At 35.3% G+C, this 21567-nt stretch overlaps 3 protein-coding genes and 1 long non-coding RNA gene across 4 annotated transcripts; 2 read left to right on the forward strand and 2 right to left on the reverse strand.

Moving 5' to 3' along the window:
• The first annotated feature begins 641 nt into the window (after window positions 1-641).
• LOC140807230 (fructose-1,6-bisphosphatase, cytosolic) lies at window positions 642-3504 on the forward strand. The gene is made up of 12 exons (XM_073163999.1): window positions 642-856; window positions 1252-1299; window positions 1502-1576; window positions 1841-1902; window positions 1981-2047; window positions 2133-2246; window positions 2332-2418; window positions 2504-2574; window positions 2751-2816; window positions 2881-2967; window positions 3105-3180; window positions 3257-3504. Exons 1-12 carry the CDS (start codon window positions 698-700, stop codon window positions 3365-3367), a joined length of 1023 nt encoding a protein of 340 aa, XP_073020100.1. The 5' UTR covers window positions 642-697; the 3' UTR covers window positions 3368-3504.
• Window positions 3505-5027: 1523 nt separating this feature from the next.
• On the forward strand, window positions 5028-17187 carry LOC140806521 (exocyst complex component SEC5A-like). Its single transcript, XM_073163072.1, is given in 22 exon segments — window positions 5028-5586; window positions 6526-6677; window positions 6762-6856; window positions 7603-7797; window positions 7878-8005; window positions 8108-8266; window positions 9723-9827; window positions 10372-10446; window positions 10707-10844; window positions 10915-11106; window positions 12438-12563; window positions 13022-13148; window positions 13243-13453; window positions 13820-13935; window positions 14058-14292; window positions 14783-14876; window positions 15241-15318; window positions 15409-15465; window positions 15686-15835; window positions 16148-16366; window positions 16741-16920; window positions 16923-17187. Coding segments are annotated over 22 exon segments (3258 nt in total). The 5' UTR covers window positions 5028-5211; the 3' UTR covers window positions 16974-17187.
• LOC140806522 (uncharacterized) lies at window positions 6761-7586 on the reverse strand. The gene is made up of 2 exons (XR_012112572.1): window positions 7114-7586; window positions 6761-6993 (listed from the first exon to the last, which is right to left on the reverse strand). It is a non-coding gene; the product is annotated as an uncharacterized lncRNA (long non-coding RNA).
• Window positions 17188-17504: 317 nt separating the features above from the next.
• Window positions 17505-19753, reverse strand: LOC140808114 (sm-like protein LSM3A). Its single transcript, XM_073165141.1, has 3 exons — window positions 19521-19753; window positions 18381-18476; window positions 17505-17890 (listed from the first exon to the last, which is right to left on the reverse strand). The coding sequence occupies exons 1-3, from the start codon at window positions 19635-19637 to the stop codon at window positions 17810-17812; spliced, it is 294 nt and encodes a 97-aa protein (XP_073021242.1). The 5' UTR covers window positions 19638-19753; the 3' UTR covers window positions 17505-17809.
• Window positions 19754-21567: the final 1814 nt, after the last annotated feature.

Here is a 21567-nt window from a genome sequence, read left to right on the forward strand (position 1 = left end):
AAAACAATAATTTATTTTTAAGTGATAATACGTCATATAATTCAATAAATCTTACTTGACCGACAAACTTGGAGTTCTATCAGTGTGTTACTATTGTAGAGTGAGTCTCATGTGAGACCGTCTCACGGATCATAATCTGTGAGACGGGCCGATCCTACCCATATTCACAATAAAAAGTAATACTCTTAGCATAAAAAGTGATATTTTTTCATTGATGACCCAAATAAGAGATCCGTCTCACAAATACGACCCGTGAAACCGTCTCACACAAGTTTTTGCCACTGTTGTATTAGTCCATGAGTTACGGTACACGTTAATGTTATGAAAAAAATACAACCCTCCTCAAATTCATGACCTACACATACATACTGGTTGGATATTGGATAATAAACGTATCAAATCAAATTTACAATCCATTTTATTTTGTAACAATGAGGTTTAAGTAGTAAAATACGAAAGCGAAAATAAAACCAGTCGTGTTTAGAGTAATGTAAAATTCGTAATTCTAACATTCTTAGAAAGCGACAATATCGAATTTGAGAGGCGATTAATCTGGTTTGTCAGCGACCCCACCTGGGCCAATATGCAAATAATAAAAAATGACTACTATGTAGAACAACTAGTAGTATTATATAAGCAACATTGGTTCAATATATGAAGGAAGGTGGTGGTGGGGGTGGCAGCAGAAGGCGGAAAAATGGATCACGAGGGGGATGCGATGCGGACAGATTTGATGACCATTACTCGGTTCGTGTTGAACGAGCAATCCAAATATCCGGAGTCTCGCGGGGACTTCACCATATTGCTCAGTCACATAGTTCTTGGCTGCAAGTTCGTTTGCTCTTCTGTTAGCAAGGTTCTATTTTGGTCTTTTCCGATTGGTTTTTTAATCTTCAAGTTGTTCGATAATGGCATTTTTCTCGAAGGTTGGTGGATAGTTTCCGTCTGCTGAAAGAGCATACATAATTTTCTGAAACGTGGATATGGAAGCGTGAATTTGATCTAGCCAGCGATTTTAGTCTAAACATGAATTTGTGCATGTATCAGCAACTTAATTTAAGAAAAAACGGAATCCCATTAATTGGAATGGTTTGTTTTACGTGAGTGTTCTTTTCATTTGAGTACAACCAGCGCATGTATGAACATTAGTCCATATTATTCAAACGTTTGTTTACTTGTATATGTCTCTGTGTACTTTCGGTTGCCTTTTGCTAGTAGGTTTCTAATTCGCAAATATATGTGATTTTGTAGGCAGGTTTGGCCAAACTCATAGGGCTCGCAGGTGAGACCAACGTGCAGGCAAGTTCTTAGAGAATTTCTTTAGCTTTGTGGTTAATTATGATATGTACGGGCGCAATATTTGTGTTTGATTCAGTTTTAATCGAAATTTTCCAAATTTCAATTTGATAGGTAGGCCGCCAGAGATGATATGCTCACCATTATAAAACATAGCTCTTATATTTTGTAAATCATCTTATATTATTGTGTATGTTCAATAAAGGGCGAAGAGCAGAAGAAATTAGATGTGCTCTCGAATGAAGTTTTCATCAAGGCATTGGTCAGCAGCGGCAGAACAGTAAGTCCCCCAAAGGTTTTGCATTTCAAATTGTGTTTAGACTGAAGGAATTTTGCTCCGTTTTAATCCTCATTTTTTAAATATAGGCAGTGGGCATGTGCTCTTCTTATGAAAAAATCACCAGTTTCTGGAAATCTTTTATTTTAACACTCATAAAACTCCTTATTAATTAGTCAAATGGTTGATAAATATTATTGAATGCAATGTATGTCCAAATTACTCCATCCAAAGAGCTCTAATTAAGTGATATGCAACCACTTGCAGTGCATCCTTGTCTCAGAAGAGGATGAAGAAGCACTATTTGTAGAACCATCGCACAGAGGAAAGTAAGAGCTGAAACTAATATAGCAAAATATCATAAGAGTTTACAAAGTTTTTCCACTTATCTATTCTGAAAAATGCAGGTATTGTGTTGTGTTCGATCCTCTGGATGGGTCGTCCAATATCGACTGTGGTGTTTCCATCGGAACCGTATGAGTTCTTGACTTTATTGATAACTGAATCCATCTGGGTATTTTTGTTTTGTAACCAACTTGGTATGTACCCTTTTTTGAAGATATTTGGGATTTACATGATCAAAGATGACGGTGAACCAACGATAGAAAATGTGTTACAACCAGGAAAGAACATGTTGGCTGCTGGCTACTGCATGTATGGGAGCTCTTGCACGGTATATGTTATTACATTTTTCGAAAGTTTGCATGATTATAGGTACAATATATTCTCAGTTAGTTTTCTGCGGTTAATTTTATCAGTTTGTTATAAGTACTGGAACTGGAGTCAATGGTTTCACGCTCGATCCATCTCTTGGAGAGTTTATATTGACTCATCCTGATATCAAGGTGAGGATTTTTCATCATTTTCAGTTTCTTGATGCATAATATACTTGTCTCGTTAACTAACGAGCCGATAACCTTTTTGTGACAGATCCCAAAGAAAGGAATAATATATTCTGTTAATGAAGGAAATGCCAAGAACTGGGATGGCCCAACTGCAAAGTATGTGGACTAATATACATTTAGTTCCGATAGCGATCCTCTAGATTCAATTTTTTTTCTAGAAAAGAAACGAATTAAAATGGTTCTGGCTACGCCATTGTTTGCATCAAATCCAAGAACTCAGAGTGTCCATTCGATTCGATGATCATCTGATTTATGATATTTGTAATTTGAAGGTATGTGGATAAATGCAAGTTCCCTAAAGATGGCTTGCCAGCAAAATCTCTACGATACATTGGAAGGTAAACAAAAGTTTCGGTTCTAAATCATCCACAAACAGGATCATGAATGTGTTCCTGTTTTCAGTATGGTAGCGGATGTACATCGCACATTGCTCTATGGAGGCATCTTTCTGTACCCAGCGGACAAGAAAAGCCCGAACGGAAAACTGAGGTAACCAACTTGTGATGTCCCGTGTAAAAGTTTCGACTCTTTCTCCTTCGAGTTTACCTACTACGGTAACATAGTGGTCCATTCTTCTATCTATCAATCCATTGCAGATCGATCTGACTCTTATTTTTATATAACAGGGTTCTCTACGAAGTTTTCCCAATGTCATTTTTGATGGAACAAGCTGGAGGACAGGCATTCACAGGGAAACAAAGGGTAAACTTATTTTGAGAGCTATATTCTTTCAAACATTCTGACATAAAAATGTGATGATGCCAATGTCTTATTTCAGGCACTTGACTTAGTTCCTAAAAAGATACACGAGCGTTCTCCAATATTCCTCGGTAGCTACGATGATGTTGAGGAGATCATAGCATTGTATGCAGCCGAAAGACAAAGTTGAAGATGCCTGTAAATTTTCATTTCTATCCTAAAGTGTTCGTTTGCTGATTATTTTAGGACCGACCAATGTTTTAATTGTGTAACATATATATCACTATATTCATTATTGTGAAGTATAAGGTTAGAAAGTGCTGATGACATGTGCATGTTCAATCCTCAACATCAATGCATACTGCTACAACTAACCGTTACTTTTAGTCATCAAATTTTCGATGTTAAGATGCTGTCTTATTATTTGATATATACAAGTGGTTATTTTATTTTAATCTAAAAACTCGACTTGGGATTTTTTTTTTCATTCCCATCTGAATGCATTTATCTTAAAAAAATGAAATTATAATGTATATGATATATTTTGTTTAACAGAAAAACAAGTGTGATCGTATGTAATCATAAATTTGTGTTTATCATAATTAAGTATTATGTGAAATGTTACAACATTTCAGACAACATGCTGCATAATATATAAGTTTGTAACACAAATTAACTTCAAGTACATAAAATGGAACGAAATAAATTTTGCACAAGCGGTATCTCAGGGCAAAAATTAATCATTAGAAAACCAATGAGTTTATACAAAAACTAACACTAGTGATTTTAATCAAACTAATTTTCTCCACAAATTGAAAAAATCAAATACTTCCTAAAACAAAAAAAAACCCCACATTAAAACAGTATATAAGGAAGCAAACACGATGCCATAACTGAAGCAACAAAAAAAATATTCAACCAACTACTTCACAATTGTTGTCTGCAGATGTCTCCAACAATCACGGCAACACGTGCATTTAGCACTCTTCGATCAGCAACAACCTTGTAAATTATTTTTTCTAAAGTTTATGTCGTGGAAATGTGCAAGAGTATACATATGCTTCTGCGAGAATCACCTCCTTATTTATAACCCTAAAGTTTATGGAAAGTAAGACTTTTATTAGGAAAAAAACTCTTTTTAAACCAAAACATCATATCACAAAAATCTTAATAATAATTAACACAGTATCTAGAAAAACAAAATCTTAATTAAATATTCAAAATCATATAAACAAAAAAATTAATCTTAAAAAATAAAATTAATACTAAAATTATATTTCTCTTCAAATCTTCAATAACAAATACTTTTCAACATCTTAACTTCATTCCTTCTAACATAAAAGAAATTCATCTATAGTTGGTGCGGTGAATAAACCTTTTCAAATAAGAAAACGACTTGGATTTGAACCTTCGTGTTCAATTTAAAAAACGTATATCATCTCAATGTAATAAAAAACAAGTTTGTCGATCAATTTTTAATATTGAAAAAAGAATTTATTTTTTAAAAAACACGCTATATGAAAAGAGCGGGTTTCATGTGAGACCGTCTCATGAATCATAATCTGTAAGACGGAACCCTACCCATATTCACAATAAAAGTAATACTCTTAGCATAAAAAGTAATATTTTTCCATAGGTGACACAAATAAAAATTCGTCTCACAAATACGACCCGTGAAACCGTCTCACAAAAAATTTTTTTTTTGCCATATGAAAAACATGGATTCGAGAATCAATAAAAATTTTATAGTATTCTATGAAATAACGAAAAAAACAGAATAGAATTTATCACTAATTTTGTTTAGAAAGAATCCACCTGGCACGCATACATAAAAGTTACAAAAACGTAAGCCTTGCCCGCAATACACACGATCACAGTTCACGCCATCTTCAACAGTCCGACTTGTCTCCTATTTCACTTTGTTCGATCTTCCCGACTCCTATGAGATTCAATTCCAGATATTCAGTACCCCATACTTCTACCAGATATACATACAATCCTTAAATCTATACATATTGTTCGAAGTCCGCTCACATGTCGAGCGGAAGTGATGATTTGGACGAGGATGCGCTTTTGCAGAGGGCGCTGAAGGAGCAGGCACAACGCGACCAAAATTACCCAAAACCGTCACAATCGAAGCCTGTACGCAACTACGTACAACCTCCAGCGAAGCGAGGAGTCGTTACCGGCAACTCGGTGCCGCAGCAGAAGAAGGGGATCAATCAGCAGAGAAGGGCATCGATGGATGAGGACGATGATTCCGAGGTGGAGATGCTGAGCATTTCATCGGGAGACGAGGATGATCGCGAATATGTAGCGCCGAAGAATCGCGCCGGAAGTGGGAGAGATGATGATAGAGCGTGGGACGGGGAGGAACCGAATTGCTGGAAGCGCGTTGATGAAGCTGAGGTACTTGTGTTTTGTGTTTTTTAATTTATTGCATTGGATTGAATGCTTTAATTTCTGAATGAATTAGATTCCAATTTTGTGTCATGTTGCCTATTTAGGTTGCACAAATACTTTCCATTGCCGGACATGATTGTGCTATTTATTTTTAGGGTTTGGAATTTTAAGTTGAAGTGGAAGCTGCTGGTTTCTTAACTTATGTACTTCACAGTATAGTGGATGTTTTATGCTTATCAGCGGACGAGGGCACATTTTTAAGCATTGATATTTGAACTTTTGCTTTGAGTACCCTCATATTAGTAGCTGGATGATTAGTATTTATCTGCAACCAAGGGCATAGGAGAAAACTTTGACGTCCATTCATGGGTGTCAGTTATTTAAGTTGATAGGGCAAATGACTGATGGCACGGATCTAGATTACCTTTTTTGGTTTTTGTATTTGATTACAAGTAGCGGAGAAGGTGTTTTTAATGGGTGTCGACCCTGGGGACCTCCACTGTTAATGAAAGCCAGGGTTCCATAAGACTACTCTACGAACTTGGCTAGAAGTATGGGGTTTTGATATCTACAATTTGTGTTCCACAATAGACGCGCACCTTCTTAATCTGTTTTATTTAACATGGTTTTTCATAATTGAGATGAAGATGGATCGATTGATATAATCAGGTGCCCATTTGATCCCAAAGAAATCTGTTACCTTGTAAGACCTGCCGCAAACCTGATGCCTAAAAAAATCACTTGCCTTTTCTGAATTCAAGTATTTCTACATGGTGCAGATATATATATATCTTAGGACAGAAATAAGTAGTCCCTTCCTCATTTATCTAGCTTTCCGTTTCTGGGATTTTGTTTGGTGATCTGAGTGACAAGAGTGATAACACAAATGCCTTCTATTTGTTGTTGGAAAATTCATGGAATTTATTTAGGGGAATTTTTTCACAGCTGGCTCGAAGGGTTCGTGAAATGAGGGACACAAGAGCTGCTTCCGCGGCCCAAAATTTCGAGAAGAAGCCATCAGCAGCGGGTGAAAAAGGACTAAGCAGTTTACAGTCGCTTCCTCGAGGCATGGAATGGGTGGATCCTCTAGGACTGGGGTAAAAGACTCTTATTTGGTAATTTTTCTCATCTGAACATTCTGCTTATCGATTAACTTATAACCCGAGCTTGTATGTTGACAGGCTCATTAACCATAAAACCTTTAGGTTAATCAGTGATAATGTAGCAAGTGTTCCTTCCTCAATCGACGTTGAACCTCTTGATCCGAATGCTCGTGGTATTACTTCTTGTTCCTTGCAACTGTTTATGTTAATTTCTTTTAATGCTGACAAGGACGTACTTTTGTCTGCCGGTGTGAACAAATTTGTAACTCGATATTAGTTTCGATAAACTTGTTTCATTATCATGAAGTAGCTTTTTACATTTTCTGATGCCAACAAATAAATTCTGAAAAAGGATTTATGTAGTTGGTGGTCTTGCCATCAAAAGTTCGCAGGTGGAAAAATGTTAGGGTTTGCATGTGGGCATAGACACGTGTCCATTTTTGTTTTCATTGAATTGAAAGTTAAGTTTTTTTTTTGGTTGAACTTTGTATTAGACTACAGGAGAAGAATTATAATATTTAGACATCTAGATTCATGAATTATTTTTTGTTGTATATTTCAAAAGTAATAGCTGGTCGCAGACACAGCTGGTCCCGGAATACCAAGCTGGGGTCTACATGAGGTTGGTAGTTGTATAAATTATTTTTTATATTGCCACAGATTTTTTTTTATCAAATTACTTATTTTATTCTGCAATAAAAGGTGGTGATGTGGCTTTAGTATTGATTATGTTGTTCATTATTAGAGGTAATGGGTGCTTTTAACCTTGACTTTTATGAACTGCGCAGATACTATTATTTATTTTGTAGAAATAAATTTTTTTATTTACTTTTGTTCTGTGATGCCAAATATGCAACCTTTGAATCAAATCGGGTTAAGTTTAAACTGCTGCAGCGACATATTTACATCTCTTTTGCAGAGAAACTAAACTATTACTCGGAGAAGTTTGATGCCAAACTTTTTTTATCAAGAGTGCACCTAGATACTAGTGCGGCAGATTTGGAATCTGGAGGTCTTTCACTAAAGAATGATCTTAAAGGACGTACTCAACAGAAAAAGCAGTTGGTTAAAGAGAACTTCGATTGCTTTGTCTCTTGCAAAACCACTATTGATGGTCAGTTGGGCATCATAAGTCATATTATAACACTTTAACTTTTTATCATGTAATTTTTAATGGACATAATTTTGCAACAGACATTGAGTCAAAATTGAAACGAATTGAAGAAGATCCCGAAGGTTCTGGAACCACTCGCTTGTTTAACTGTATCCAAGGAGTCAGTTCGCTTTCTAATCGTGCGTTTGGGCCTCTATTCGAGAGACAGGTAGATAGGATCCGGATCATGGATTAATAAAGGCCTTTTAGTTCAACAACTTCATTATGCATTTCTGAATACCTATGCTTTACCCAACGAACATTATTCTAGGCCCAAGCAGAGAAGATCAGGTCTGTCCAGGGAATGTTACAGAGGTTTAGAACACTATTCAACCTTCCGAGTGCAATACGAGGCAACATTAGTAAAGGAGAGTATGATTTGGCTGTAAGAGAGTACCGCAAAGCAAGGTCCATTGTGCTACCTTCTCATGTATGGTCCCTTGTTGTCTTACGCTTTTTCTTAATATCCGTTATACTACCTTCAAAAAAAATCCGTTATACTGATTAAGGTGCTACAGATGGTGAGCCATGTTCACTTACCAATGGTTTTTTATTTGTTGCTGAATATACTTCTCTTGTTGATTATTCGGTGTCCGAGATAAAAGATGACTGTGAGCAATCTCTTTTAAAATAGTGACAAGCTGTAAATGCCTCAATATTTTGATTGCTGGTCTGTTTTATTTCTTGGTACTCGTGGAGCAGTATCATCAACAAGTATCAGTCTGAACTAAATTGTGTTTGTTAAAATGAATCTCTTATCTCTATTTTGTTTTGAGTGATTTAAGTTTATACGTCTCCAGTTAATCAAATCATGCTGGATACCTTCGTGGTAAGTTAATTTTGACATCCCAGTCATTTTTTTCGACCTCACAGCTGTCAGCAGTGTCAAAACTTTGCCATTTCATCTTAAACGGCTAATCCTGATATTATTTTCAGTTGCTGCCATTTGACCTTTTCTCAGCATGTTCATTTTAATTTGACCATGACCAATTATTATGTAACCAACCAGCCTCTTTGACATTTTCATCTTTGGTACGCTCATAATTGGGTTCATAGTTTGATACTCATTGTGAAATATTATAGCCAGTCAAATAATTGATGTAGCCTTTTTGAAGTTGATTTGAAGGCATTTCACAATCACATAAACCTCCCACCATGCTCTTGAAGGTCTCGGAAATGTATGTACAATATCTTCTTCATATGTTTAGCAACGATACGAGGCATTAAATTGTCTGCATTCAAGCACTTGAACCCCACCTAAGATAATTCTGTCTATATGCCTGATATTTTCTGTATTTACGGGGTGCACTCGATTCATCTCAGGTCTTGTATGTTGAAATTCCTTGTAAAAAGCTGTCATCTGGCTTACCGAGCAAAATATGTTGATTATTGTTGTTACCATTGCTGGATTTATTTGTCTACCTAGGCATTTTCCTCCTCGACGCATATCATTTGTTGCAAACTTTAACTTTAAATTCCAAAAAGGAAAGTAGTTCATGTGAATAATATACTGAATTTTTTCCCAGGTCAAAGCCTGGTACTCTTCAATGCTAATTTTACTTTCATTTCACGTTAAATATGACGTCTATATTTTGCTTGACTGATTTATGCTGCTGTCGGGGCTTTTATATGTTCTATTTCTTCTCTCAACTGTTTCTTATCATATTGTGACATTGCATGGATGTAACTTAGTTTTAGTGATTATGGTATTTTCTGTGATTGGGGCATTTCAATTGTTTCCTATAGAAGGATGTGGTAGTATTGATGATTGAAATTATTATTATGTTTTTTCAAATTATTTGTTCAGCTGCACGTAAATATTTAAGGCCTTGTGTTGCTTTTAATTATCTCATTTAAATAAGCACTTTTCCCTTCCCAACTCTCAGGTGGGAATTCTGAAACGTGTTCTTGAGGAGGTTGAAAAAGTCATGCTGGAGTTCAAAGGCATGCTTTACAAGTCCATGGAAGATCCTAATATCGACCTAACAAATGTAAGAAGTGTTGTCTACGCTAAAGGATATATTTTGGATGCCAAATTTTACACTTTACTGTATCATTCTGTTATACTGGTACAGATGGTGTATATGGTGTTGCTCTTGTCCAAGAATAATTTACATTGGTTGGTCATCTTGCTTCTTCGCTCCTGGAAACTTTGTTAATCAAACAATATTCTGATATACCTTTCTTCATAGCTGCTTTTATCAAATAGTCAGAAGAATGACAAGTGTAACTTGTGCTCAAATCAAAGGAAATAGGTAGGCCCAATGAAATGGAGACACTCATACTCATCAAGCCATGCTAAATCACAGTACACAAAATTGAATATTGCAAAATGAGTTCTTGTGGTTGTGGATTGGATGTCATTATAGGTGAATGCAACCTACTAAGTTTTCAACACCACATTCTGCAGCTTTTTTAAATCCCATAGAAACCAACAAATGAGACTAGAAAATATTTGGATAAAGCATGTAACCTTCATATTTTTATTGTTTAACCTGTCCAATTGCTAATTAGTATTTTTGGCCTTTCATGCAGCTTGAAAATACCGTTAGGCTCCTGTTGGAGCTTGAACCTGAGTCAGATCCAATTAAGTATTACTTGAACATACAGGTGGGAAGTAATTTGCAGCATGATCAGTAATCTCAACTGTTTTATAACTTCATATCTCATATTTCCTGCCCATGATATCTAATTGATGGATACTTGATTCCATTCATTTGAAAATTTTTTACATTTCGTGACCATATTACAGTTTTTCAATGTCACAAGAACTTCTTGCTTTCCTGTGTTCCTAAACTCTGTTCAACCGAAGCAGCCTTCTGTATTAACTGATATATTAATTACTGAATTCTTGATGTTGGTTTTGACAGAACCGCAGAATTAGAGGTTTACTTGAGAAATGTACTTTGGATCATGAAACACGAATGGAAAACTTTCAGAATGAGATAAGGGAAAAGGCATTATCTGATGCAAAATGGAGGCAAATTCAGCAAGATATAAGTCAATCTGTTAGTGCTTTTTCACGAGATGGTTGACGTAATATCAATGATCATTCTAAATCTTCTTGTATAACTGCAGTCATCTGTGGATTACACACTGGCTTCAGTAAACTCTCATCTAACTGGAGATCTATATCCGGTTGAAACTACTGGTGAAGAAGTCAATGCTCTTAGGGGAAGATATATTGGCCAGTTAACTGCTGTACTTGTCCATCATGTACCCGCGTTTTGGAAAGTGGCACTTTCTGTTTCCAGTGGAAAATTTGCCAAGGTATATTTGCCAAGCTCGTCATATTAGACTGGTTGATTTCCATAATAAAATTATAGTCCTCGCCATTGGCAAACTCAGAAAATCTTAGGTACTTGGGCGGTGAATCAGTGATCATTTTACATTTCAAGTCAGCAATGATCTGCAGGAACACTTGGAAATTCTTTAGCCCTGTCATAATCACGTTCTTAGCTCCTTGTTTGGAGCTTCATCTGGCTAATTCGCGTTTAAGTTTGAGAAACTGAATTACAAATGGCTCTTAATGAGAAGGATTGATGCAGCTAAATAATGGGCTTTTTGACAGATTATTTGGTCTGTACTATTTATAAGTTCAACATGTGATAAAGATAAAGAAGCGAAATAAATGTGTACTTTTGAAGAAAAATGATCGTTTTCGTTCAAGATCTTGTGACATCAATTTTATGTTGGAAGTGAGATTCAGCTTTTATTTTTCTTACTTGCCTTGAATCAAATTCAGAAGTTTAAATAGTTAGAATAAAGAGACATCGGTTTGTGTTAATTTCAAATTTGTATTCTTATGTGAAGATGTAATGATAAAGGTGAAGTTAAGATCTACCATTTCATGTTGTTTTTGTTTTGGGACAAAAGAAATGAAACGTCTATAAAAACCTCAATAGATTTTCACAATAAAGTGTATGCCTGTCATTTTGCACGATATATGACTACCTGAGTTTGGGTTCTGAATGTGGACATTTTAATGAACTTTGTACTGGATGTTACTCTTCTCATTGTGGTATTGTTGGCTAATCCAGCTGTACTTTCGTTGTATTTAAAATACCTGATACAGTAAGTATGTACAACAATGGAACATTCTTATATTTAGGGTTAAATCCAAAACAGCTGCTTGGATCTCCATAAAAGAAAATAACACGCTCGGTTAGACCCTGGATGATAGGGAGGGAAAAAATTTCTTAGAACTGGTCCATTAGTATGCCTGAACGTGAACATTCTATTTAGCAACAATTTTTTATTAATGTCCCTCCAAAATGATCTCGGGACTCTGGAAAGCTGAAGATGATGATTGAAATTTGAATTAATAACCTTTAGTTATTGCTTTTCGTAGGCCCTCTTTAGAAACTTGGTTGTCTTACAACTTTATATACTTATTTCGAGCTTTTATTTACAGGTTCTTGTTGTCCCCTTTATGGGGAATTGGATATTTTGTTGTGCCAAATGTTATGATTGTATTTCTTTTCTCGGGCTTCTGGAATTCTTTTCATTTCTCAATTTGTAGTGATCTTTGAGATTTCATATCACTGGTATTGTCTTTCTGAATGTTCTTTTTTGGAATATTAACGTATTTCTTTCGGCAGTCTTCCCAAGCAGCAGCTGATGCAGCTATGAATAATTCTTTGATTAAAGCTGAGGATAAAGTGGGAGATTCCCTTGATGAAGTTTCTGGGATGATACGTAATACCCTATCAGCATATGAATCTAAGGTAAGTGGAATTTCTTGTACATGAATACTTCGAAATTAGACCGAGGATTAAAAATTCAGAAATGGCATTTGAGAGCAGTGCACATTTTGGGATGACTAGGAGCTAGGTCTTTTCCCAATATACCTCTTTCTAGTTTATATTTCATTTTCCTCCAAACACTATAACGAAACTAGGATCTGGTATTGATGGATTTCCAAATCCAAACCCTATATTTTTATCCTGCTGAACACTGATCCATATGCAACCGGATTAGACTCTCTATTTCTAGCATAACATGGAAACTGATTTTTTCTTATGTAACTGGGTAGGTCTGAAAATATGCATTGACAAATTTGTCGGAAGTCTGGGGTAGCTTAGAATAATTGCAATTATGATCGGCTTTTGTAAATAGTTTAATGCTTCAAGATGTTCTACTCAGCTACAGCCAAATTGGTGATTCATAAAAGTTTCTTGCATAGGTTCATGGAACATTTCGTGATCTTGAAGAATCCACTATGCTCAGTCCTTATATGAGTGATGCCATGAAGGAGATTTCCAGAGCAAGCCAAGTCTTCGAAGCAAAAGATTCAGCACCTCCAGTTGCTGGTACATTTTAGAGACTGAATGGAAGAAAAATGTTTTGGGAGTTGATTTTTTTTTCCTTTATGTATGTTTTGAATGCATTTTTTCATGGTTTCAGTGACAGTATTGAGAACACTCGAGTCTGAGATCTCTAAAGTTTTTGTGATGAGGATTTGTTCATGGATGCGGACTTCTACGGAAGAGATATCAAAAGATGAATCTTGGGTCCCAGTTTCTATTTTAGAAAGAAACAAGTCACCATATTCAATCTCCTCTTTACCTCTCACATTCCGTACAATCATGATCTCAGCAATGGATCAGATCAATGTGTGAGTTCCTAAATTTTAGCTAGGTTCATAGATTGTACTAAAAAGCACTAGAAAACGTGTCTGGGCATAAAAATATACACCTCGCATAGGGACTGCTTGGGCATGACGTTTATGGTGGTTGTGTGAGCATAGTTTCCACAGTTTCTACTTGGGCCGACAGCTATAGTTAATTTGCAGCTTGTTATGTGACAGCTTATGGCATCCTCCATAGCAGCCTATAATAGTTTCTTTGATGGAAATTTCATGAGTTGTGCACTTAAATATGTACAATAGTTTAGAAATATTGATTTGTCTTTCAGTTACACTCTCTCAAGGATGTAGGTTTGTAGTTTGTTATCTATGTCAGCTGACCCATTTTTTTCTCAGGATGTTTCATTCTTTGCAAAGTGAAGCGACAAAATCAGAAGATATTTTTGCACAGCTTCAAGAAATTCAAGAATCAGTTAGACTTGCCTTTTTGAATTGTTTGCTGGATTTTGCTGGTATTGAATGATGGGCGTTTTCTGTTTCTTATGTTATTCAGTTATTTTCTGATATTGCACCTTAGTCGAAAGGAGTAAGAGATTGTGGTTCTAACAATTATCTATTGGTGACTCATTACCAGGTCACTTGGAGAGCATTGGGTCTGGGCTTATACAGAATAGGTCAAACATTGAAAGTCCACGCTTCCAAAATGGATATTCTTATGAACCAGTGGAAAAATCATCGGAACCTCTACCAGGAAGTATTGTTGATCCACATCAACAGCTGCTAATGGTCCTGAGCAATATTGGATACTGCAAAGATGAACTTACCCGTGAGTTGTATGGAAAATACAAGCATATTTGGCTGCAGCCAAGGTAGGCAGAGAGTCATGTTTGACGTGTGTTGAACATGTTACGTTATGTCTAGCTTTGAAGTACAGATATCCCTTGTATTTAGTGAAGCATTTTTTTCTTCTTTGGAAACCATCAAGGGCTACTTTTGCTTCGTTTTGAAGTTTTCCTATGTTTTGTAGAAACAAATCCATAGTTACCATTTACTCATTGAATAAACGTTCTTCTCCCAATAGACGTGACTCAAATTCCGTGCACTTCTACCACTTATGCTATGGGCATTTTTCCACTGACGAAGCTTCGATGTGAAAAATAGGATGTCACAAATGAGAAGCCGTAATAGTCTTATAATCTTTCCTGAATCCAAATTCTGCCATTTTAAGAAGATAATTCCATGATTCCACACAATACCAGGGTTAACTGATATTGATTTTGGAATGAGTCTATCTTGAGCAAAAAAAAATTGCGTGTTCGATGTTGATGTTGCAATTGCTTGTTTTGTTTGCCAATCCAGGGCCAAAGTTGAAGATGAAAGGGACATGCAAGATTTGGTTATGTCTTTCTCTGGCCTCGAGGAGAAGGTTCTTGCACAATACACTCTTGCAAAGGTATGGTAATAGCTTCTTTTTAATTGATCTTAGATATATTTTCTTCATTGATTCACATTGATGTTCATGAAAAATCTTATCGGTTTTCTGATATAGAAATTTTCCCACAAAAGTTAGTGACTGTTTCATATATTGATGTCGGCGAATTTAGGATTTTCTGTGGTGGTTATTATTTGCTTTTTTTACCAAAGATACAGTGTTTTCTAATCTGACTTTGATTTAGCTTGGTAAACCTGAAACTTAGGTTTTGAAATTCTGCATTTCACTTTATGCAATTTTAACATGTGCTTTTAGAGTTGGGTTGAAATTTCTCTTTACTCTGGTGTAATTTATTTCTTTGTTGCTTACGTGATCATTGTCACAGACGACTTTGATTAGAGCAGCTGCTGTAAATTACTTGTTGGATGCTGGAGTTCAATGGGCAGCAGCACCTGCCGTTAAAGTGAGGATCAATTTTCTTTTTATTCATTTACTGCAGAACTTTGTACTGTAGTTGGCTATATTTTCAATGATTAAAAAAATTGTGTTGCAGGGAGTTCGAGATGCAACTGTTGAGCTACTCCATACTTTAGTATCCGTGCATGCTGAGGTACTTATCCCACCTCATGCATAGAATCTCCTGACGAGAAAAGACTTCTCCAAATCTTATCATTGTGGCATTGTATCAAATTTCTTTTTTCCAATTTATTTTATTAAATGCATATATGCATCAACTCCATTTAATTTTCTTCTGTAAGAATAAAGTTCCAACTCTTTATGTAGATTTTACTTTTTAAACTTTTAAATAAACAAGTCTATTCTACATCCAGGTTTTTGCAGGCTGTAAGCCTTTGTTGGATAAAACTCTTGGTATTCTCGTCGAAGGCCTGATTGACATATTCCTTGGTCTTTTTAATGAAAACAAATCCAAAGATCTCAGGGCATTAGACACAAATGGATTTTGTCAACTCATGCTTGAGGCAAGTCTTATTGTTTTCAACTTTCTTTTTTTTTAAAGAGCCAATGTTCATTATATTTTTCTAGAGTTCTACTGGGTCTGCTTTTTCAAATGCATTTACTACAATGAACTCATGCTGGAGTTGATTTGTGAAAAATGATATTCTGAAACTATGGGTAAGAACAAAACTAGTTTTTGTAACATTCCCATTTGGCAAAACTCTGTGGCTTGTGCTGAAATTAATTATTGAATGCTCATGATATGGTTACGGCTGTTCAATGTTTTGTTCATTTATCTGTTTTTAAGACAGCTAGTTAGGCTGATTGTTTTGCAGCTTGAATACTTCGAAACTGTGTTGAACCCTTACTTCACACATGACGCAAGGGACTCTCTCAAGTCATTACAAGGGGTTTTATTGGAGAAGGCGACAGAAACCGTACAAGAGTCTATAGATACTCCGAGCCATCAGCGCCGGCCTACACGTGGGAGCGATGATGTCATGCTTTCAGATGATAGACAGTCGGGGTCGTCTATATCACCAGATGACTTGATTGTAAGATTTTCTTATCTATTTCTATAACATGTCCAAGTTCATTCAAGCATTTGTATTATGATCCAGGAGTAACAACCAGGAGTGTCCGTGCCCCATTTAAAACCATTTTCCAATATTCTTGTGCAACTTCAACTCCAAAAATATATTAATTATTTTCCTCCACTCATTCCTCGATCACCCCAAAATAAAGTCTAGACTAGGTAATCATATAGACAACTTGACGTGGACTAAGTCAATATTGAGTGTACAAAATATTTCCCTTATTGGAGGTCATCCAAACCCCTGGAGCGATGGTGATAATCATGTTTATAGGATATTCAGAATGCATGGAAGAATTTTCACTTGAATTTTTTTGACATTTTTTGTTCACTCAGATTCTTGCCCAGCAGTACAGCTCAGAGCTACTTCAAGCTGAACTTGAAAGGACAAGAATTAACACAGCATGCTTTGTGGAGGCACTTACATTAGACTCAGTCCCAGAATCAGCAAAAGCAGCGTACGCCTCTTTTAGAGGGTCAGTGGATTCGCCCAGCAGAAATTTTAGAGGCACGCAGTCTTTACGCAGTCTTTTAATTCCCCCAGTTTCTCCAGGCAAAGGCGTAGATGAATTTTTTTACTAATCCTCCCCATTTTTTGTGATTTGTTGTATTTTAGTATTATTTTCTTTTTGGAAAATTAAGTTAGTTTGTTTCCGCATAGTGATTATTGTGTATAAGCATCGTGTTTTGAGACGAATTTTTTTTAAGTATTTGGATTAGCTTGTTTTTAACACGGGAATCTCATTCTTTTGTATTTTGAAAATAATACGTTTCATTGCGGTAGATCTTAATCTCATCCGAAGTCCTCGTATCGAATCCGATAGAGCGTTTAAGTTCTGAGCTTTGGTAAGATAATAGTAGTGTATTTGGTATCTAAAATGACTTAATTTAAAATGAATTTTGGTGGTTTAGAACCGTCATGTGGATAATAACAATAATAGCAAGATGTTTGGCCTTATTTTTTTACAAGCTTCAAAAATATGGGTCCAAGGTTTTGAAAGATATACTTGAAATTATCTTTCGGTGGTTTAGTTTTTAATGAGCATAATACAAGATCACGTAAAACTTTATTTAATATTTTTCATAAAATTGAAACAGAATAATCATGAAAATGAATTTAAAACTCGAGACATCAAGCAGTCCACTTCCCTATTGAACAGAAACGCACGTTCGAACTTTTCGTGTAGGAAAAAAAAAAGACTTCTAGACATTGAGGTTCATGCATCTATACCTCAATTTCATGGATGATTATATCTGAAGCAATTTCTCACACAGAAATCACTATGCAACCCACGAAGTTGCACCCATTTTTATAGTGTACATGAGAAATTTGTCGAAATTCAAGGTTGCACAAAATAACTGTTCTTTCAAAGCGTTAAAATGCAGTCACTTGATCTTCTCTGAATCAGGCTGTTCGCAATGGAGGTGAAACCAAAATGACACCATCTCCTCTGACAAATAGAAATGGTACCATACGCCTGGTTGTCTGCAAGGGCAATCAAAGTTGAAATTAGATACACGCAAACTGCATCGCGTTTGATGAATACACATCATTAAACCTTCCGAATAACATGTGGAGCCACGAGACAAGAACGAAATCCAAAACTAAATTACCATGTTTTTGGCCTAATTGGTTCCATTAACTTTTAAACCTTAATTTCATCCATCCAAATATATTAAGTGAACATATGTGATACTTGATTCGACTATACTTTTCCTTCAAGGACAGTCAACAAATTTTACTACTAAATACGAAAAAGTTAATATTAATTGATCCAGAGTGAGGTACAATAGAATTTCTAAATTTATGTTTTCTGGACAAATTAAAATGTCCTGGAGGAAAATTAATCACAGGCTACTGGAACTATTATCCAAGACAACGCATGCTTAGTATGCAGTGGCCGATTTCTTCATACGCTGACTATAAAAAAAATTGAAAACAAGAAGAGTCAAAAAAGCAAGTCATCGTTGCTTACCCTCACAATTTCCTCATATGTTTCATCATCGATCTCCACAGTAGTAACAATCTCTTCAACATCTCCCAGAATCATATTTAAATGCTGATCATAGGCCTGCCAAATTTTCATCACAATTGAGCAAGTAAGAACTTTTTCAAGTATGCTTAAAGTACAAAACATGAAATCCATGTTAAATTGTTAAAAGAACTGGAGGAATAAAACCAAAACTAAGAAAGATTGCCACATAGATATTTAACTATACCAGGTACTCATGCCAGGATCATTGAAGAGGTACTCATACTTGGGCCACAAGACCCGCATATGCCATGGTTTTTTTAACTATTTAAGTTACTTCTTCATAACAAAACAAAAGTTAATCTGAAACCAACCGTTCAACAACCAAGTTCTGCATCACTAGCAAAGTCAGACTAGAAACAACATACGACATTGGCTACTCCTAGTTTTAACATCTGATTTTCTCAACCTCATGCTTTTGGTGCTCATGAGGTCATGGCTAGGACTCGAGAATAAAGCTCCCCATTGCTCCAACATAAAAGAGGCTCTGCTGTCCGGGTACCACTCTGGACCGCCTTCTCTCATTCGGAAGATGCATATATGTGCTGCAAAATGTGGTTGTTTCTAGAAATCTTTTTTTTTCCCCTTTTTGGCCCATACATATTCGTCTGTCCCGGAGTTCGCAAGAGATAAACCATTACAGAAAAACTACGAATTTACAAGCTGAAGTTTGCGGCAGTCAGCTAAAAACTTCATTTTGACCTAAATCCCTTGCAAATTAATCCTTGAAATTTTACGAAAATCGTTAATCCCGTCAAGTTAAGCCCAAAAATAATATTAAAGGATAGTGTATCTTAACAGCATAAAAATTGACGCGAAAAGAAAACTCGGGCCAAAATTCTATTAATAAAATCAACATAATACATAACCTAACAGAAAGGTTCAACAGAAACCCATCAACTGCACATCTAGTCTCGCAAATTTCCCCTAATCCCCTCATATCCAAAGGATGAATCAAATATCCAGCTATAAATTAGAACAAAAATTTCTTATTTCGAACCAATGAACTCCAAAAAAGGATAATAAGCACACCAATCCAAGTAAAATTGCAGCATACATATAGGAAAAGCGAAGAGCACAAACATGAAGCTTGCCGCGAAGCTCGCGATCGTGGCGAAGTTTGACGTATATGCGCTCGTCGAGACTGAGACGAATGAGGTCCAAAGGCTCCTTCACTGTAATCTCCTCTTCGCTCCCCATTTTTCTCCGATTTGCTCTTTGCTGTTTGCCTAACGTTTTTCAAAGCCCATAAATCGTTTCTCACACTTTTGACCAAACTAACAAAACGCGATTCCTTTATTACTTTTGCACTGTGAAAATTGCAATTTTAGAAGTTTTATAATTTGTTAACGTTTTATTCTTATATAGTAATTTGGATTTTTTTTTATTTTTATTTTGATATCGAAAGAAACCACGAAATCCAAAATAAAAATCGCATTTAGTTATATTCTTTCAAGTGTCAAAGACAAGAAGCATTTAGCATTTTTATTTATAAAAAAAAAAACCTTTTAGGTCTTTCCAAAAGTATCAATAATTTATTATATTATTTTCTTCGTAACATATCATGTTTCATTCACTAGGGGGAAAAAAAGACTGGCCCGAGTTGATATTCTACTGATAGGTTTGGCCAAGTTCAAATTTTAAACCCTCCTTTCCGTTCACAAAATCTGTGCCCACTTAATTTTGGCCATGATTCCATTTTCTTTAAATTTGCTGTTTGACTATTTGTCACTAGCATGAATAGTATACCACTTTCACTGAATCCACATGCTGATTGCAAGCTGGCTATGCAATTAATAAATTGAATTGTTTTTTTTCATCACACACACATACATACATATGTATATATATATATATGTATATATTTATATATATATATATATAATTTTGTTATGCTGCACACCAATGATGTTCACCTATGTGAGCTCTGATGAGGTGTATATATTGGATATGATGAAACTGTATATCTAATAGATATGTGACACTTCATCGATGTTCACATCGAAGTCGTGTCAAATTTAAAAAAAAATAGTGATTTAATGGGGCATTTATTGTTCGAGTTATATCTAGATCTACCATATAGTCATGTAAATGCCATGATTGAGTGTAGAAATATGTTGTCAATGTAAAGTTACAACACTTGATGGTATAAGTTTAATAATGAATATTAAATTGTTATGTGATATGATATTTATATGAAAAATAAATTATTCTACTATTGGGATTATCCCATATCCGTCTTTTCTATCCTTATTTGCAATTTTTCAAATTTTGAATTTTCGATCATACTAGTAGTAATAATAATTGCGAAATAAAAAATGCTTTTTGAAAGAATTTTAAAACGAACTTATTCAAAAAAGTGGCTCACATCATTTAATGTGACATGAGTAAGAAATGTAATATTTATTATATATATATATATATATATATATATATATATATATATATATATATATATATATATATATATATGCTTAAATTTCTGTCATCCATTGGTGGTCTGCACATGAGGGATCTACATAGTGCTGAAATTGGGCTTTTGGAGTGCTCGACATTGGCCCATGAGGGGCCCAAAACAGTGACCGTTTGGAGAGCAATCATCGTTTTCATTAGTTGAAAAGAGTTACCGCACAGTTTTTCTTTATTTTATAATTGAATTTAACTTTGTTCCTTACTCCTTGTGGGGTTTTCTTGTCTCTAACACCTCTCCGCTCCCTTTCATTCTTTTGAATTTTTTGAAATGTAAACATTTTCTTTTATATATATAACGTTTATATAGAGACGATAAATCAATATAAACGAATTTTTTGATTCATCAAATTTGCTAGAAATTATTGATTAATGGTACTGCGATAATCAAAATCGATTAAATGGGTTATAACCCATGTGGTTTACATGATGTTAATGCAGGCTTCACATGCCCCCATGTTTTTGTATTAACTCTCTAATTACAAATTTGTCATTTATGTATGTGTGTCACGTAAAAGCTTCCTCTCCATATTGCCACTTAAGTGTAAAATCAAGTCACCTCTCCCACACACACACATGCTTTGTTTCCTAATCGCACCGGAGACATTAATAAACTCGTCTATATATATAGAAAAAATTACATTTTTCGAAAATATCGTGT

This window comes from Primulina eburnea, chromosome 12, assembly GCF_022965805.1.
Source record: "Primulina eburnea isolate SZY01 chromosome 12, ASM2296580v1, whole genome shotgun sequence".
NCBI lineage: Eukaryota > Viridiplantae > Streptophyta > Magnoliopsida > Lamiales > Gesneriaceae > Primulina > Primulina eburnea.

What these genes read in the sequence shown, in the direction of transcription:
- LOC140807230 (XM_073163999.1), top strand. Translation starts at nt 698, where the DNA reads ATGGATCACGAGGGGGATGCGATGCGGACAGATTTGATGACCATTACT. An exon ending in TGGGATGGCCCAACTGCAAA is followed by an intron (nt 2,575 to 2,750) that starts GTATGTGGACTA and finishes TGTAATTTGAAG; the next exon opens with GTATGTGGATAAATGCAAGT. An exon ending in AGCCCGAACGGAAAACTGAG is followed by an intron (nt 2,968 to 3,104) that starts GTAACCAACTTG and finishes TTTATATAACAG; the next exon opens with GGTTCTCTACGAAGTTTTCC.
- LOC140808114 (XM_073165141.1), bottom strand. Translation starts at nt 19,637, where the DNA reads ATGGGGAGCGAAGAGGAGATTACAGTGAAGGAGCCTTTGGACCTCATT. An exon ending in AGCTTCGCGGCAAGCTTCAT is followed by an intron (nt 18,477 to 19,520) that starts GTTTGTGCTCTT and finishes AAAATTTGGCAG; the next exon opens with GCCTATGATCAGCATTTAAA. An exon ending in CATATGAGGAAATTGTGAGG is followed by an intron (nt 17,891 to 18,380) that starts GTAAGCAACGAT and finishes TTGCCCTTGCAG; the next exon opens with ACAACCAGGCGTATGGTACC.